Here is a 16,794-nt window from a genome sequence, read left to right on the forward strand (position 1 = left end):
GGGCTAGGGGTACCCACACCACCCATATATATGACCAACGCCAAGCTATCAGCCCAACAGCCGCCAAGAAGAAGACCACAAGGATTAGCACGGTCGACCAATGTGTAGATCAAGGCAAGCCAAGATGGGCGTATCTAGATGATAGTTAGGATCAATCTATTGTGCATATCGTGTAACAAACTATGAATACAATCTGTTAGTCCGATTGCCCTCTCTATAACCCTACTCCCTCTACCTATATAAAGGAGGGTAGGGACCTTAGGCTCGGGATCCATCTTCCGCCATTCCAATCTACTACGTAGCTAGGAGCAATAGCCCCTGTAATTAAGCATACGAATACAAGAGCAGCAGCACCACTAGAGTAGGGTTTAGCGCGCCACCGCGCCCCAAACCAGTATAAATCCTTGTGTCCCATGTGCTACCATCCAATTCCGTCTATTCGATCATGTTGCTAGGCATTACCGGAGCTAAATAATCCGACAGTTGGCGCGCCAGGTAGGGGCCTTTCATGTATAGATTTGTTTTTTGTGTTTTAGATGGGAATCGTCTTCAACTTCGGTGACAAACCAGTGAAGAGGCAGTCAGGCAAGAAGATCGTCTTTGGCAAGCTTGATTTCATCGCTGACCGGTTCAAGGACCTACGCCTATAGGAGTCCAAGCCAACCGAATGGGGGAAGGAGCAATCGCTTCAGATCCGTGCTTTCGCCGCCGGACTAGAGGAGGCTGTGGATGGAGGACCGCTTGCCATCGCCTATCATCTAGCCCATTACGGTCAGCTTCTTGGCAATCCTGGCCGAGAGCACCATCTCAATGCCACTCTCTACCTCCACAAGGTTGGGGATCCTGCCCCGTCGACAGATTCGGCACCCAATCCGGCCCACTCCTGATCTTCGACAACATTCAAACACGCAACAACGACTCATTGTACCTGGCTTCTTCAAGCTACCTTACCACCCTCCGAACCTCCTACAGAGGATTCATAGAGTCTGCATCAAATTGGGCAGGACTGCTATGATGATGACTTCGACCTGAATCTCGTCAGAGTCACCATCCATAACCTCACCCAGGACGGCACCATCCTAGAGAAATTGGACTACTACAATGAGAGCAGTCGACGGCACGACATAGATGCCTCCAAACTCATGAACACGACAGCCTCTCGCCTCTCCCTCTACGATCGCAACTAGTCGCCAGAAGGCAACCATGCCAACGCTGATGATGATGACATCATCTCACACACGCTCAGCTGTTACCTCAGCATGAACGATTACGAGGGAAACAGGTATCTTACCCCTGAACATTCTCCTCACAATCACTTCAAGTTTGATTACGCAGCACCTTATGAGACCAGCTAGCAGGCTCAGGATCACCTGCTTAATCACAACGACGTGCTGGCAGATGAAAATCAAAAACTCTAACATCAGCTCTAGGAGCATAACGCAACTTAGGGCCACCAGGCTCACAATGAAATTCTACGAGTAGCTCCGCTGTTCTCTAACGCTGAGCAAAACTTGGTTGAAGCCATGTGGGAGGCGATGGTGATGCCGCAACCATCCACTGAGGAAGCTCACCAGGCCTTCTGAAGGATCTAGGAGCTAATAGCGGCCGCTACCGACCACATACCAGCACCTAGCGATGCGTCTGCCACACGTAGTCGTGCACCCCAAAACTCAGGGGCTTGACCACCATGCTAATCTAATAGATTTGCACACCATGATCCCGAATGCCACCAAGGTCCTGTCCAGCAACTAGGTGATAATGGTGGCGAGCAGGGAGGCAGGGGATGTGGAGGTGGTGGTGGTGGGCATATAGCCCGTGGGAGAGGCTACGAAGATGGTGGGGCTGACGATGATGTAGGAAGCAGCTAATACTCCGACGGTGAGGGCGACGCTCCTCGTGATGAGAGGAACCCAAGAAATCAACCCGATCCAGCACCACACACAATCGAGGACGATTCCTGCAACCTAGTTGGGCCCCCTGCATTTGGAAACTAGATCCGACCGGCTCCGATGCCCCCAAAATTTTGTGCTCCAAGCATCAACAAATACAACCGTGAGACAGATCCAAAGATTTGGCTAATAAACTATCGAGTTGCTATGAAGGCAGCATCCACTATGGACCCATTCTACATAATCCAATATCTCTTGATCTACCTCACTGATTTGGCCAGGAACTGGCTGAACAACCTATGGGAAGACTACATCAAACAATGGGCGGACCTTGAGAGGGAGTTCTCCAATCATTTCGAGGGAGCTTATACTAAGCCAGGTATGTCGTGGGACCTCTTGGGATGCAAATGCAAGGCTAGTGAGAGCCTCCGCGATTACATCAAACGTTTCACGCAACGCAAGAACAAACTTGAGGATGTCCCCGATGCCAGCATCATCGCCGCCTTTACTGCAGGCGTGGATAGTGAGGCTCTCATCCGAGACATCGGACGAAGGAAGAACATCAGTCTCCTCAACATGTTCACCCTAGCCCACAAACACACCGACGATGAAAACTATTTCAACGCCAGCAATGGCAAATATAAGTCGTGACTCACCGACAACGTAGGCCAATCCTCACCCACAAAGAAGGATTGCAAACGCATAGGCGAGCTTGTGGCCAACACCGAGAAACAAGAAGGCAATAAGCCCAAGCAAAGTCATGGGGGTTGTGGCAAGTTTGATGAGATCATGAACAAGCCATGCCAAAACCATGGCTTCCTAGTTAATCACCTGGCTAAGGACTGCCAGGCCTACAAGTGTGAAGTCACCCACCAAGCTGGCAAGGACAAGTCGAAGGGCGGCCACTCAAACAAGGGCAAAGGCAGAACCAACGATGATGACCAAGACAGCTACCCCAAAATCGAGGGCATCATGATCATCTTCGAAGGCCCATAGGCCTACGAGGACCGCTATCGCGAGAAGGTAACCCAACGCCTTATCTTTGTCGCTGCCCCTACAGTTCCTATCTATCTAAGGTGGTTGGAGCACCCAATCACTTTCAACAGAGATGGCCACCCTGATCATGTTGTCGAGGCCGGTCGATTCCCCATGGTGGTCAGTGCGGTCGTAGGAGGCATAAAAATGATGAAGGTCTTAATGGATGGAGGGAGCAGTATAAACATCCTTTACAAGGATGCCTTCGAGAAGCTAAATATTGGGGCAAGCAAACTGCACCCCTTGCACTCTCCGTTTCATGGGATCATCCCTGGACATCGGGTAATGCCCCTCGGCACGATCACTCTATCCATCACATTTGGTGACAAGGTACCCTACCACAAGGAGACACTCTCCTTTGAAGTCATCGACTTTGAGGGTCCCTACCATGCCATCCTCGAGGGACCCTATTATGCCAAGTTCATGGTAATCCCTAGCTATGCCAACCTCAAACTCAAGATGATAGGCCCACATGGCGTCATCACCATCGTGGGCAACTTTCAAGATGCTTATGAGTGCGAGAGGCTAGTTGTCGAACAGGCCCAACGAGACCTGATCCTAGATGAGCTGAAGCTCGATGACAAGGCTAAGCAAGATATGAACTTGGGAACTCCTCGACACTTGTTCTAGTCTCCAGAGCACTAGGCTACACTAGTAACTCTGGCTAGCATTTTACCTCCTGACCCTTTGGCCTCAACCTCACTGACTACACCAGTACCCCAAGAGGCACCAGAGAAAACACCCGAGGAAGCAAAGCTGAAGGAAGGGTGAGACAATCTGGCCACCAAGGATGACCCCACAATCGAGGCCTAAAGCACCAACGACGCTCACCATAATAAAGCTCGGGCTAGCCCCGAACAGCAGGGGAGGGTGAAGGATAACAAGGCAAGCCTTGCCCGTGCTACCAGCACACATAGACTGTTGTCCCCCTCCACCAATAAAGACAACACATGTGGATCTCACAATTGCTATGAACAAAATGATCTTACACCCCCGACGACTTAGGAAGCACCTTCCAGAAAAATTGCTCGGGGCTACATTCTAGTTCTGCGTAATGTCACCAATCCTGAGACAACAAATGTCAGCATGATCACATCATGCGAATATAATGCCACCTGAGCAAGGTCATACTGGCCAACCGACACTTAGCTCAACACGCTCGGGGGATATGCATGGATATAACACTTATATCCGAGCATGACAAAGTGCTCATTGTGATTTGCAAGGTCTCAGCACTTGAACATGTTACACTAACCCATCTGAGCGCTCGGGGGCTACTATTACAATCATACACGAGAAGGTTTGCAAAGATACTACTAATTTGCAAATTGAAACTTTATTCAGATAACCCTTTACAAAAGGGCAAACCAACAGGGCTCGTCCTCAGTGAGGGGTGTCCTTGACGACTTTCTCTACACTTACAACCATGGCAACAACATTGGCAGCAATGCCAAATTTGGCTATCAACTGCCTGACGTCGATGTTCTCAGGCACCTCCGCTCTCAATGGGAACCCAAGCGCCATCCCACGTAGGTCCACCCTCGGCTGAAGATGAAGGTGGGCGGCAGCAAGGGCCGCTATAGCCCATGGCGAATGCCATGTGTCGTCACCTCCCTACTTGCATTGGAAGGTCGAGAGCCTACTCGTGGAAGCTCGACCCCGCTGGCTGAACTAGTTCGACGGCGGTGCTCACCGCCTACTCCAACGCCACATAGCGATTGCTATTGACCCACACCATGGTGGCACCGTCACGCGCCCAAGAGGCTAACTCATCTCACAGATGAGTCACCTGCACCAGTTTGTTGGCCAATCCTTCATTGGCTCAGCGAAAATTCGTCGCCTTGGCCTGCATAGCGACCAACTGTTCCTGCATGACAGAAGTGAATGGGTACTCAAAGACTGCCACACTGAGGCAAAAACAACTCCATGAAGAATGTGACGAAGATGAAGCTCAACTCACTGGCAAGCTCAGCACGGTCCGTCCTATCGATGGTCCTGGCTTTAGCCGCTTCCCCATCCACAGCACCAAGCGCTGTCTCAGCCATCGAAAGACATGCCTTCAGCCACTCCACCTCTCGACATCCATCTCAGAGAGCCCGTCTAGCCTCGGCTAGCTCTCTCCCTATGGTGTGGATATCATGGTCATCATCACCAGATTCCTTATCACCAGAGGAGGAAGGCGAGCCCGACGGCGACGTAGCCCGCGTTGCCGAGGGATATGATGGTGATAGGGCATCCTGAATGGCAGCCGACCACAACATTGAGCGCACTGAGGAGAAACCGCTACATCAAGAAATGCATCAAACTACATCAAAAAGAAGTGAACAATGGATCCATCCTCACCTTAATCTCAATAAGCCAGACGAAAAGCCCGAGGATAGGGGGTATGCGCCTCTTGACTGACCCCTTCTTCGACTCCTCCCATGAATGCTTCTCTCTAGCCATGGAAGATGGGCAAGATCTGATGAAGCCAAGGGATGCGATGAATAGAGGAAGGTGAGCGTACAAAGGCTACTATGCAGGTGTAATAACTCCCCTTCTCTCCCTCTATTTTATAGGTAGGGGACGCGCACGGTCGATGGAATCCTAGCAGTCTCTCTGGGCAAAAGCGGGAGTTAAGGCCAGGCTATGCCCCTATGATCTCTAAGAAGCACAACCTCCGAGAAACATGCGTGGGGAGATGAGCCACCAAAACTGATGCCTCAGCCTCATTGAGAAGGAACCCATCTACGTAACCACGGAGGCCGTGGGGCCCAATGGTCCAAAACCCGACGCACCATCACTCGAGCCAGTGCAGGTGAGTGATTTGACACTCAGATCTGATACTCGGCCTGGCTCACCCCTTCAATAGGTGTAAGCGGTAATGATTCATTCACTATAGACCCTACCATACCAGAGACAGGGGTATTCAGGAGGGTCACCAGTATGATCCAAATACCTCTGACACTCGGTGTCACGTAAATCTCCCAATACCCGGACAAGCTTGAAGTACCTTATTTCAGTGGATGTGTGCCCCTTCGTGGGAAACCAGAAAACTAGTTGGCCCATGGCTATAACCAAAGTACGAGCTCCTGGAATCTAGAAAAAGAGTTTTATGGCGTGCCCATGTTGGTCAGGCTTTGTCCTATCACCCCTATTCATTAGGACATGGCCGCTCACTCGTTATACCCGTTATCAGTTCGAAGAGTAACATATGCAACTGCTGATAGCTGCTCACACATTCGTTATTCACCCATAGCGGTTCCTGACCTAGAACATTGTTATATTGGCCTCAGGGCTCCAAGACAATGACCTCGCTTCTTCCACTAATGAGGCTCATGAAAATTTGAGATCACGTTACTTAACGGGTCTCGAAGGAAAACGTGACACCATTTGTGTCTGCTTACAAACAGTTCACATCGAGTCACCCTAAAAACCAACTAGCATAGTGATGCATGAAATAACAGCGGTGCAATCACCCTGTCTTGATTATCTGTTCTTCGATTAGGACTTAATGATGCGTAACCACTAGCTGACGCCGAAATACATCGGGAATCAACTTCCCAAGTAGCGCGGTGCAATCACCCTATCTTGGAGTTAACAACATCCTGGAAGCCACGCTTCTGGTTAGAGGGTGCCACCACCCGAACACAGCTTTCACAACGCCTTGAGGGCCACGCCCAGGAAACCACGTTTCCTGATATGGGGTGTACCACCCGAGCTAGGCGCTCACAGCGGCCAGAGAACCATGTTCCCTAATAAATGGTGCACCACCATCCTCCTTGGTACCCGAGGAGAGGTCTCGGAACCCAAGAAATACCCTCGACACTCGAGAAGTTACATACTGGCTCCTCAAAACTTGAGAATACCACCCTCGGTACTCGATGGATAGCTCACTGATACTTATAGTATTCAGAACTTGCAGGGGTCTGCGACGTCCCGAGGGCTAAAGCTATGAGCTAGCTTATCATTAAGTCCTACAGGGGCTACTATCAGATATATGGGCCAGGGTACGAGCACCGCCCGTATATATGACCAACACCAAGCTATTGGCCCAACAGCCGCCAAGAAGGAAACCCATAAGGGTTGGCACAGTCGACCAACATGGAGATCAAGGCAAGCCAAGACGGGCGTATCTGGACGATAGCTAGGATCAATCTGTTGCGCGTATCGTGTAACAAACTAGGAATCCAATCTGTTAGCTCGATCACCCTTTCTGTGACCCTACCCCCTCTGCCTATATAAAGGAGGGTAGGGACCTCGAGCTTAGGATCTATCTTCCGCCATTCCAATCTACTACGTAGCTAGGAGCAACAACCCCTATAATTGAGCATACGAATACAAGAGCAGCAGCATCACTAGAGTAGGCTTTAGCGCGCCACCACGCCCTGAACCAGTATAAATCCTTGTGTTCTATGTGCTACCATCCGATTCTGTCTACGTGATCATGTTGCTAGGCATTGCTAGAGCAAAATAATCCGACATATACGCGTGTGAGGCCACCACTGATGCGGCCGCTGCATAGGCTGTGTGCGCCGCCGTATGCATCGCCATAGCACCATCGAGAAACCGCTTGACGGAGCCACGTGTGAGCCAACGCAGAACGCAACTCCAACAAAGGGGATCTCGATTGCGCCGGACTTCTCCATTGGCTCGCAGATGGGCAAGAGCATAGGCGTGGCATCGGGCGCCTCCGGCCGCGATGAGCGCAGTCGGAGGCTGCTGGCTTACGTGCGCGCGGGGGGCAAGTGCCCCCCTCGTCCCCACCACCACGAGCTCAGCCGGCTCGGTAGGTGGCTTGCTTGCGTGAGGGCACGGGCGAGTGAGCACCCTATCGCCGTCGCAGCCACCCGGTCGGCCGGCCTTCTACTAATGTGCATGTGGACGCAAGCGTGATGGAGTCGCCACCGCTGCCACTCTGAACAGGAGAAGGGGAGGAGAAAAGTTAGGGTTGAAGGGAAGGTAGCCGGCTCTGGTTTGTTTACCACTCAGGGTGACCCCCATTATCCGATCAAATTAGATGGTCGTCGAGAGCCATGCTGCCGATTGGGCCAAATGGACCGGCAGACGGCTTTGTCGGCCCGTGACCCAAGCGGGGGCACAGGAGCACGGGGAGTTGGAAGGCTGGGCGGAATGCGGCCTGGCAAGGAGGTGGTGTAGACCATATCTAATTTTAATGTTTTTATATATGCAACTTGTTGGGCTGTACAGTTACATGCCGAAATTCAGTATTGGGAAAATTGAATCAGGAAAAAGAAATTTTTATTTTTATTTTACATTTAACACTATAGATTGTATAGTGTTGGGCCAAATCACCTTAAGATCCGAACTAAATTGGGCTGTATTACTTTTAGTGCAATTTATGTCTTCCAATTGCTCAATTTTAATTGGACTTTAAGCCCAAAATTAATGCATGTTTTCGATATGTAACTAAAATAAAAATTCTCTCATTGAGTTGGAACCAATGAAAAAACTTGATTAGTGAATTTTACGTGTCTCTAATTAAATTGAAACCAACATGAAAAATTGATTAGAGACACGGAAGTTATTAAGTGTGGCTTATATTTATTATTTTGACCAACGTTGATTAATAAATATTTGTCACAAAATTTTATTGTTCAACTCTATTTTTTGTGGAATGGTGATGATAGATTAGAATAATAAAAGAAGTTTTTTTTGCATGAATAATGGTTATTTTCTTGCATTAATATTGTCCATTGATGATCTTTATTATTTCTAAATGTACCTTTTTTTAGAAAACTTGTACTGTTGTCCTCATGTGTGCATCACATGGGCCATGCCCCACAAGCTTGGCGGCTTGGGCAACCTGCGTGGAGATTAGCGAAGCACTCGCTACCGATCGGAGACGTACTTCACCATAAGAAGATGGCATAGTGCAGTGCCTGCTTCTTCTGTGGGATGGAGGACTCGTGGAGACACTCTCTTTCTGGAATGTACTGGCGAGATGCATTTGGGCATTGGAGAAGGAAGAGACAGTGGAGCTCCTGAGTGGAATTTTGGAGAATGATGCTAAGTCTTTGCTGGCTATCATGACAGAGATCTTACCACAAGAGGACATCGTTAGAGTGGCAATCACGTTGTGGGCTATTTGGTATGCACGGCGGAAGGCGATTCATGAGAATGTTTATCAAAGTCCTCTGTCGATGCATAATTTTGTGGATAAGCTTGTGTCGGAATTAGGAGAGGAGGCGCATGTGCAGCGGCCACAGGCTTAGGTGCGCGAACGGCGGTCAGCATGGATCGTAACCCCCTCAGGTGTCATTAAAATCAATGTTGATGCAGCTTTGTCCAAGAATGTATCCATGGCTTCGGCAGCAGCAATAGCGAGAGACAAGGATGGGCGTTTTACGAGCGCCTCAGCGTTGGTCCTTTAGGGCATTGTTGATCCAGAGGTGATGGAGTCTATCGCGTGCAGAGAAGGGATGGCTCTAGCTGCAGACTTACGTGCTGATAGTTTTAAATTGGTTAGTGACTATCTGAACGTGGTGAAGAGCATCCAACAAGGTGATCTCGGGATATACGAATAGGTTATCCGAGAGATCAATGCGAGGAAGACATCTTTTAGTAGTATCGAGTTTGTACATGAGCATAGGGACTCAAACACCGATGCTCATAGAATAGCTCGTAGCTCAATCCATGCCGAGGTAGGGCGGCATGTGTAGTTCTTAAATCCACCTGATGGGGTGTGTAATATGTACAATCCTCCTATTTGAATAAAGAGGGTGGTGTTGCTAAAAAAAAAGTTGCGCACGTGGTGTGAACTGAGCATAGCTCAGCTGTTTGGGTTCCTTGTAGTGAACCTGCTCATCCAGATTCGTTCCCGACTTGACACAGGCGCTCGTATTTTCCTGGATTTATTTCAGGATTTAACGACGCTATTCTTTCAGTGGTAGGCGACGTGCCCGTCGACAGCGAGGCGTCTGTGGTGACTTCGTCAATCTTGAGATTTGCCGGTCCAACTCAGTTCTTTGGAGGTGCTCATAGGGGGAGAGTGTGAGTGTGTGTTTATTAGGGTGAGTGTGCGTTTGTATATGTGAGCGTCTGCGTCTATAATTGGGTCTCACAAAAAAAAGTTGCGCACATGGTGCATAGTGGCTCAAAAATATAAGGCATTTTTTTACCTCTCATCAATTCTTTTCTATTTTATTTTTTCTTTGAGTTTTGTACTTCTTTTTTTGAAGCATCTTCTATAAAGATATTATAAAATAATATTTGATGTTTGTGTAGGATATATACCAAGTAAAAAGCTATGATGGACCAGGTTTTAAAAACACATGGGTTTATGGATATGGGTACCGTGTTCCTAGACTTACGTCCACAAACCCGTTGGATCAGCTTTTAAACCCACGGATAAACAAAGTTGGCACACATGCCTGTGCTCTAAACTCTAATAGGGTAACTCCATTAGGTTCTGAATTCCGGGTACCTATTGCCATCTATAGATAGGAGTGAAGGAACCAAGAAGTCAAATCCGGCTTGGCCTTGTATTCTTGGGTTGTGAATTGATGCCTTTGCCCTTGGCCGTGATAGAATATTCAGAGTATTTGGTATAACGAGACATGCAGGTTTCTTTTTCCAAGTTACAGTGAGTACAACAAAACTTGGGAAACTAAAATCTAGATTTTCTAAGTCGTCACATTTGGGCTGCATAAAAAGCCAACATAGTTAAAGCTAAGGTTTCAATTAAATACATGTCAAATATACACGAATTTGCGATGAGAAGTGAAGAGCTTCGAATGGAGATGAACATGTCTGTATGGTCTAGTAATAACTTGTGCATGCATAATGTATAAACTTGCGCTTAAGGGCATGTAACAAATTATTCAAAGATGTTGTAGCAATTTGTGTGAATATACAATAACAACTTGTGGAGCCTGTGCAGAGAAAGTATGGTAACTTGCGTAACTTGTACTGTATCTGTAACACCAACCAAGCCAATCTAGCAACCTTTCCTTTTGTGACTGCCAATCTAGCAACTTATATGCTTAAAAGGTTAGCACCTCTTGCAAATGCAATATAGCAACTTGTATTGTGTACCTAATAGAAAATTGTGTAGAGATGATGTCCCAATTTATGGTTTACATCTTGTATGTAGTAGCTTATCTTATATAAATATTAAAATAATATATAAAACACATATACAATATAGACCAAATTTACTGTACCCACCTGCACACAAGGCAAGCTAAGTGTCAATAGTTGATGGACATGCAGCATACTTATTACTAAGAATATGGTGCACAGGCCCAACCAAGATTCTTGCGATGGACATGGTAATCACATTAAGCATTATAAAGCAATCACTTATATAAGCAAGGTACGCACCCTATAAGAATGTAAGGAATCATTTCCACCAAAATATCCATTTGAGCTAAGTTATAAAAATCCAAACATGTAGAGCTGCTTCATAGTGAAATCTTAACCCTACAATGTAGTTGGTTTATGGTCGAGTTTATTTGGGTGGGTTTAATCAGTCTCTTGCATGCCAGTAATTGGACCGAGTGCACCATTACGTGGGATCCAATTTTGATTCCATGCATTAGTCTGTTCTCCCGTTCCATTCCGTTTGTTTAACCCCTGCTTGGATATGTCCTTACCATCCATGATAGCTCGCCAAATATTTGAAGGGCGCGCTCCCAACTGAGCATTTAAAAAATTTCCATCAGGAAAATATGCAGACCTCAGCTCCCTCACACTTAGCTACTCAGGTTCCTTTAGAATGCGCCGAGCCTGTCGAGCTAACATAGGCCGCGTTTAGTTGCGCCCGGAATTGGCGCTGCAGCGCACTGTAGCATTTCGTTTGTATTTGGTAATAATTGTTCAATCGTTGACTAATTAGGCTCAAAACGTTCGTCTCGCAAAGTACAACCAAACTGTGCAATTAGTTTTTGATTTCGTCAACATTTAGTACTCCATGCATGTACCGTAAGTTTGATGTGACGATGAATCTTCTTTTTGCATAGTGCCAAAGTTGGGAGTTGGAGGTGAACTAAACAGGCCATAGCCAAATTGAAAAGTTCAATATCTCTGAGCCCCAAACCTCCCAAATATTCTGGCTGAGTCATCTCCTTCCAAGAGACCCCAACAAGGTTTACACTTGTCTTCCTTGCTACCCCACCAGAAATTACGTAGCACCATTGATGTGATGACAAAGGCCTCGCGGTAAGCGAAAACATGACATGGGGTATGTCGGCACTGCTTGGGCTACCGACTTAATTAGAACCTCCTTACGAGCAACTGAAATTAGAACCTCCTTACCAGCAACTGAAAGCGTTTGCTCATCCATTCCTGCACATGCTTCTATACTCGATCCTTCGAATATTTGAAAGCTCTGTTACTTGAACGTCCAACATCAGACGGCGTACCTAGATATTTTTCATTGAGAGATTTATTGTTGACGTTCAACATTATGCCTTTTAGTAAAAAAAAAAAGGAGCCCGTGAATTTGTTTGAAAATGGGCTACCTGGGCCGCAATTTCATACTGAACAGGATTTGTACCAGCCTGGACGACCACGAGTTCTCCACGGCCACGTTGCCCTTCTCTTCCCCACTCGCCACCGCGCACCTTGGATCGATTTCGAGGAGTAAACTACTAAAATGGCGATGGCGGCGGCGAGGAGAGCGCTCCTGGCCCACCTCCGCGTGCCGGCGGTCCACCCTGCGGCGGCGGCAGGGACCATCCCCACGGCACGGAGGCTCCTGTCGTCGACGACGGAGGAGACGAAGGGGTCGTTCCTCGACAAGGGCGAGGTCGCCGACCGCGTCCTCTCCGTCGTCAAGAACTTCCAGAAGGTTGAACCCTCAAAGGTGAGCGAGATCTATCTCTTCTTGGCGGATGCTTCTGCGGCTGCCCGTACGTTTTGTTAGGTTTGCGGATCCGGATCTGTGCTTGATGGTTTAGGGTTTTGAGCGTGCGTGTCCTAATGTTGGTTTCGTGTAATGGTGTGATTTAGGCTCTCCACGAATAACTCGGCATAAATGTGTAAGTTATTGTAAAGCGTTAGTTCAGGAATCCAATGATCTACTTAAGAAGTACGGAACTCGTGTTGTCCTATACGGCTATGGCTATACCCCTTGTACACAAGGATTTCATCACCATTCTTCTCCATAAGGCTTCCACCGCCAACTCAAAAACAAACTTATATTCAATGTTATAGTTGTCAATGTTTGATTCAGAAACAATGAAATTCCTTTGTTACTGGCTAATTTGGTACTCAGTGACATTGGGTAGTGCACAAAGTTTGCATCAATACATGGTCTACTTAATTTTCATGATATTGGCCCTGTTTCGAACATTTTACCCCGAAGAAGCTACTTATAGAAAAGCAAGCTTTTGGCCAGCTGCCCACACAAGCTGCTTATCAAAGAAGTCCGAGTAGATGTTTGGCAGCCTGACTTGTCTATAGCTTTTCTTAGAAACTGACACACGAGACCCATATGGCAGTGACAGTAACTGATTTCTTGCGAGCACTCGGTGGAAAGGAGGTTCGGCGATGGGAAGCAGGCGGCAAGGAGGTTCCATGGTGGCAGACATGCCAGAGGGGAGATACTCACTGATGGGGGCATGAGAGGGGGAGGAGAGCCACCAGGATGTGGATCTTTGGAGGGGATTTGGCCAGCCTAGTCAATCTTGAAGGGGATCTCAACCGGCGGAGGGAGCATGATGGAGGCCAGCGAAGTACACGAAGGTAGATCAGCGGAGGGTTGTGATGAGGTCGGCAAAGGGCGATGAGGAAGGCGGAGGTTAGTGTGGCAGGGGAGGGCTAGAGGTCTGCCGCTGACTGGCCTGAGGTGGAAGGGAAGCCGCATCCCGTTGCTTGTAGGAACTGGAGGGACGCTGCTCTCTGGCCCAAGGCGAAAGGAGGAGACAGGAGCGGCGTGGTAAGCGAGCATGGGGGCGGAGGAGACGCAGGCACATATGCGGGTCAGCGGGAGGGGGAGGGGGTGGGGGGAGAGAGCTGGGGAAGCCGCTTGCTCCCAGCTTCTTGCTTCTCGGCTCTGCCTGTTCATCTTGTGAAGCGCTTGATGAAAAAGCTAGGAAAAACATAGCATTTAGCAGAGCTGGTGGAGAAGTGGAACCAAACAGGACCATTGTAACCTTAAGCCTCTTCGTTGTACTAGCTGGCAAGCTAGCAATTCGATTTCTCCATCTTTTTGAGATGTCATGTCTTGTCTGCTACCTTGTGAGTTGTGTCTGGCTTTTTTTCCTAGTTCAGTTTGAAATATAAAGCTACCTTCTTTAGCTTTGTTGTCCTATTTTATTTTCAAGAATTCAGAGCTTGTGAACATATTATCACTGTGGCCGAATATGTCACAATTGTGAAACAGTTAAGTGGGGATTGAAAGTTTGAAACAGTGAAATCTGCACTTAGATTTCTGCTAAAGCTTTTGTCTTCCCTATAGGAACTCGAGTTTCTTATTAATAATGCTTGGATTATTTTAATAACATAATCACAAGTGTAGCAATTGTCACTTCCTCCTATGACAACATAAGTCTAGTAGGGCATGGACAAAGACTCCAGTGTTTTTCTCTTTGCCTGCAAGTCTGCAACTATCTACAAAACATATAAAAGGGCGTACCCAGTGCAAAGAGCTCCCGCTCTGTGCGGGGTCTGTGGAAGGGTGTCAGTGGCAAGCCTTACCCTCGCCTGTGCAATGCGAGACCGCGACTTGAACCCAGGACCTTCCGGTCACAGGCGGTAAGACTCTACCGCTTGCACCAGGCCCGCCCTTCAACTATCTATAAAACATATATTATCTTAAATAGAGTTATATGTTGTGAAAGTGTTTTACATGATAACTGTAGTAATATCTTTTCTTTCATTGTTTTAGCATCACATCCAACTTTGTTGTAGTGTCTGTTCCTGCATGTTGTAGTGAACCATTTGATGGGAACGTCCTGATAGATGTACAAGTGCTAGTATGACCTGATATAACTAACCATTTACAATCAAATTAAGGGTGAAAACTTGTCAATATGTTTTGTTTGTATGTTTTTCTTTAATATTTTACCCTCTGTTCTTGTTAAACATTGTCTTAGAATACCCGTTAGAAAAGCAAATAAACAAATAGTAGTATCTTATAGGAGTACATTTAGACAAACCCCCTAGAATTTGTTCCTAGTTCGCACAAATGGAGCTTTAACTTGTTGGTTATCAAAGCTAAAAAATGCTTGACTCGGACAAACCCATATGGACTTATATTTGTGATTGGAGGAAGCAGCTGTTTTTTGTCAATGGTAAATCTGTTCATGTTGTGTTTCATGAAATAAGTACCCTTCTTAAATAATGTTTCTCTGTGCTTTGTTGTTTAAGATCAGTATAACAGTTCTTTAGTTTATGCTCAATGTCTGTCGTAAGATATTTGCCAATCATTCAATCTGTTGTCTTAGTACCTTAGGACTCCTGGTTGTATTTCAAATTTAACTATATGCTGTATGCTAGCTCTGATCCATTTCTGCATTGCTTCAGTAATCAAGTTCTCTAATCTGGGGCTTAACAAAATGGGCACTAGTGTTTGGATTACTTCTGTGTTCCATGGGCATCAGTGTGTAGCATGACTTCTCTAGTTTGTACTGCAAACTAGGTCCAATATTAGATATTGAACTTCCGAATGTTCAGGGATTATAAATTCATAGCATTGGGCCATCATCAGTAACCAGTTCTTGTTTCTCCATCAAATCGCAGGTGACACCTACTGCCCATTTCCAGAAGGACCTTGGACTCGATAGCTTGGACACTGTTGAGGTCGTGATGGCGTTTGAGGAAGAATTTTCCTTCGAGATCCCTGACAGTGAAGCAGAGAAGATTGACTCCATCAAGACAGCAGTTGACTTCATCGCTTCGCACCCTCAAGCAAAATAAGAGGATTTGTTTTTTTTTTTTCCTTATTTCAACGTGCGTTTGCATCCAGAACTTGTACGCGACACGGGACCATTTTTCTGTAGCTTACCCCAGTAGATAGGAAGGCATTTCTTTATCTTTCTGAATCTGTGGGAATAAAACGTGTATCAAACGATTTTGTGTTCTCGTGACACCATGCATGTGATGTGTGTGTGAACTGTGGAACACCTTCATGACATTGTACACACGGTGCATGGAAACCCTCATTAGTAAACTAATCCACAGATCCATTTGGGCTTTCTTTGTGCTTCATTGTTTAATGTGTAAGTTTGAAAGGGTGAAGTATATTTTTCAATGTCCAAGTTGCACATCAGTTCATTTTTGGGTAATGGACGGTATCCTCTAACTGTTGAAACTGTGCCGTCCACCCTAAACTATGAAATGGGGTAATAGTTAAAACTATGAAATTGGGTAATACATATAGACCTTGAACTGTTGAAACCAAACGACATCATTTGTTTTTGCAAATTAACACAGACGTTCACAATACACGTACACTTACCCCTATGAATGTATGCACACAAACTCCTGGCCCTATGAGCACCTTCGTAAGACTGCGTCGGCAGATCTCGAGATTGATGAAGTCATCATAGATATCTAGCTTTCGACGGGGACGTTGTCTATCACTGAAAGCACAGCGCAATCCAACAAAATGCGAGCGCCCGTGCCAAGTCGATGACTTGAACCTAGATGAACAAGTTTCACCACAAGGAACCTAACCAACTGAGCTAGGCTCGGTTCGCCCAGACGACATCCTTTAACCGTTGAAAGTAGACAAATTTAATCATTTGGGTGGTTTCAATGTGGTCTTCTATATTTTCTAAAAACAATAAAATATGGAGGTGCTCGCCTTCCACCAGACACTAAGCACCCCAAAAGCAAGCTACAACGGGCGGTATCCGTCGGGCACACCCCAAGGGAGAACCCAAAAGATCCATATTTTTCCCGATGATCCAATAATGAGAAC

The 16,794-nt window shown here is 46.8% G+C and overlaps 1 protein-coding gene across 1 annotated transcript; it reads left to right on the forward strand.

The window, feature by feature from the left end:
- The first annotated feature begins 12,440 nt into the window (after positions 1–12,440).
- On the forward strand, positions 12,441–16,114 carry LOC136517320 (acyl carrier protein 2, mitochondrial-like). Its single transcript, XM_066510871.1, has 2 exons — positions 12,441–12,732; positions 15,612–16,114. Exons 1-2 carry the CDS (start codon positions 12,523–12,525, stop codon positions 15,786–15,788), a joined length of 387 nt encoding a protein of 128 aa, XP_066366968.1. The 5' UTR covers positions 12,441–12,522; the 3' UTR covers positions 15,789–16,114.
- Positions 16,115–16,794: the final 680 nt, after the last annotated feature.

Source organism: Miscanthus floridulus, chromosome 17 (genome assembly GCF_019320115.1).
Source record: "Miscanthus floridulus cultivar M001 chromosome 17, ASM1932011v1, whole genome shotgun sequence".
NCBI lineage: Eukaryota > Viridiplantae > Streptophyta > Magnoliopsida > Poales > Poaceae > Miscanthus > Miscanthus floridulus.

Bases quoted from the DNA above. Each gene is read 5' to 3' on its own strand.
- LOC136517320 (XM_066510871.1), top strand. From the start codon at position 12,523: ATGGCGATGGCGGCGGCGAGGAGAGCGCTCCTGGCCCACCTCCGCGTG. The intron at 12,733-15,611 runs GTGAGCGAGATC...ATCAAATCGCAG, and splicing joins AGAAGGTTGAACCCTCAAAG to GTGACACCTACTGCCCATTT.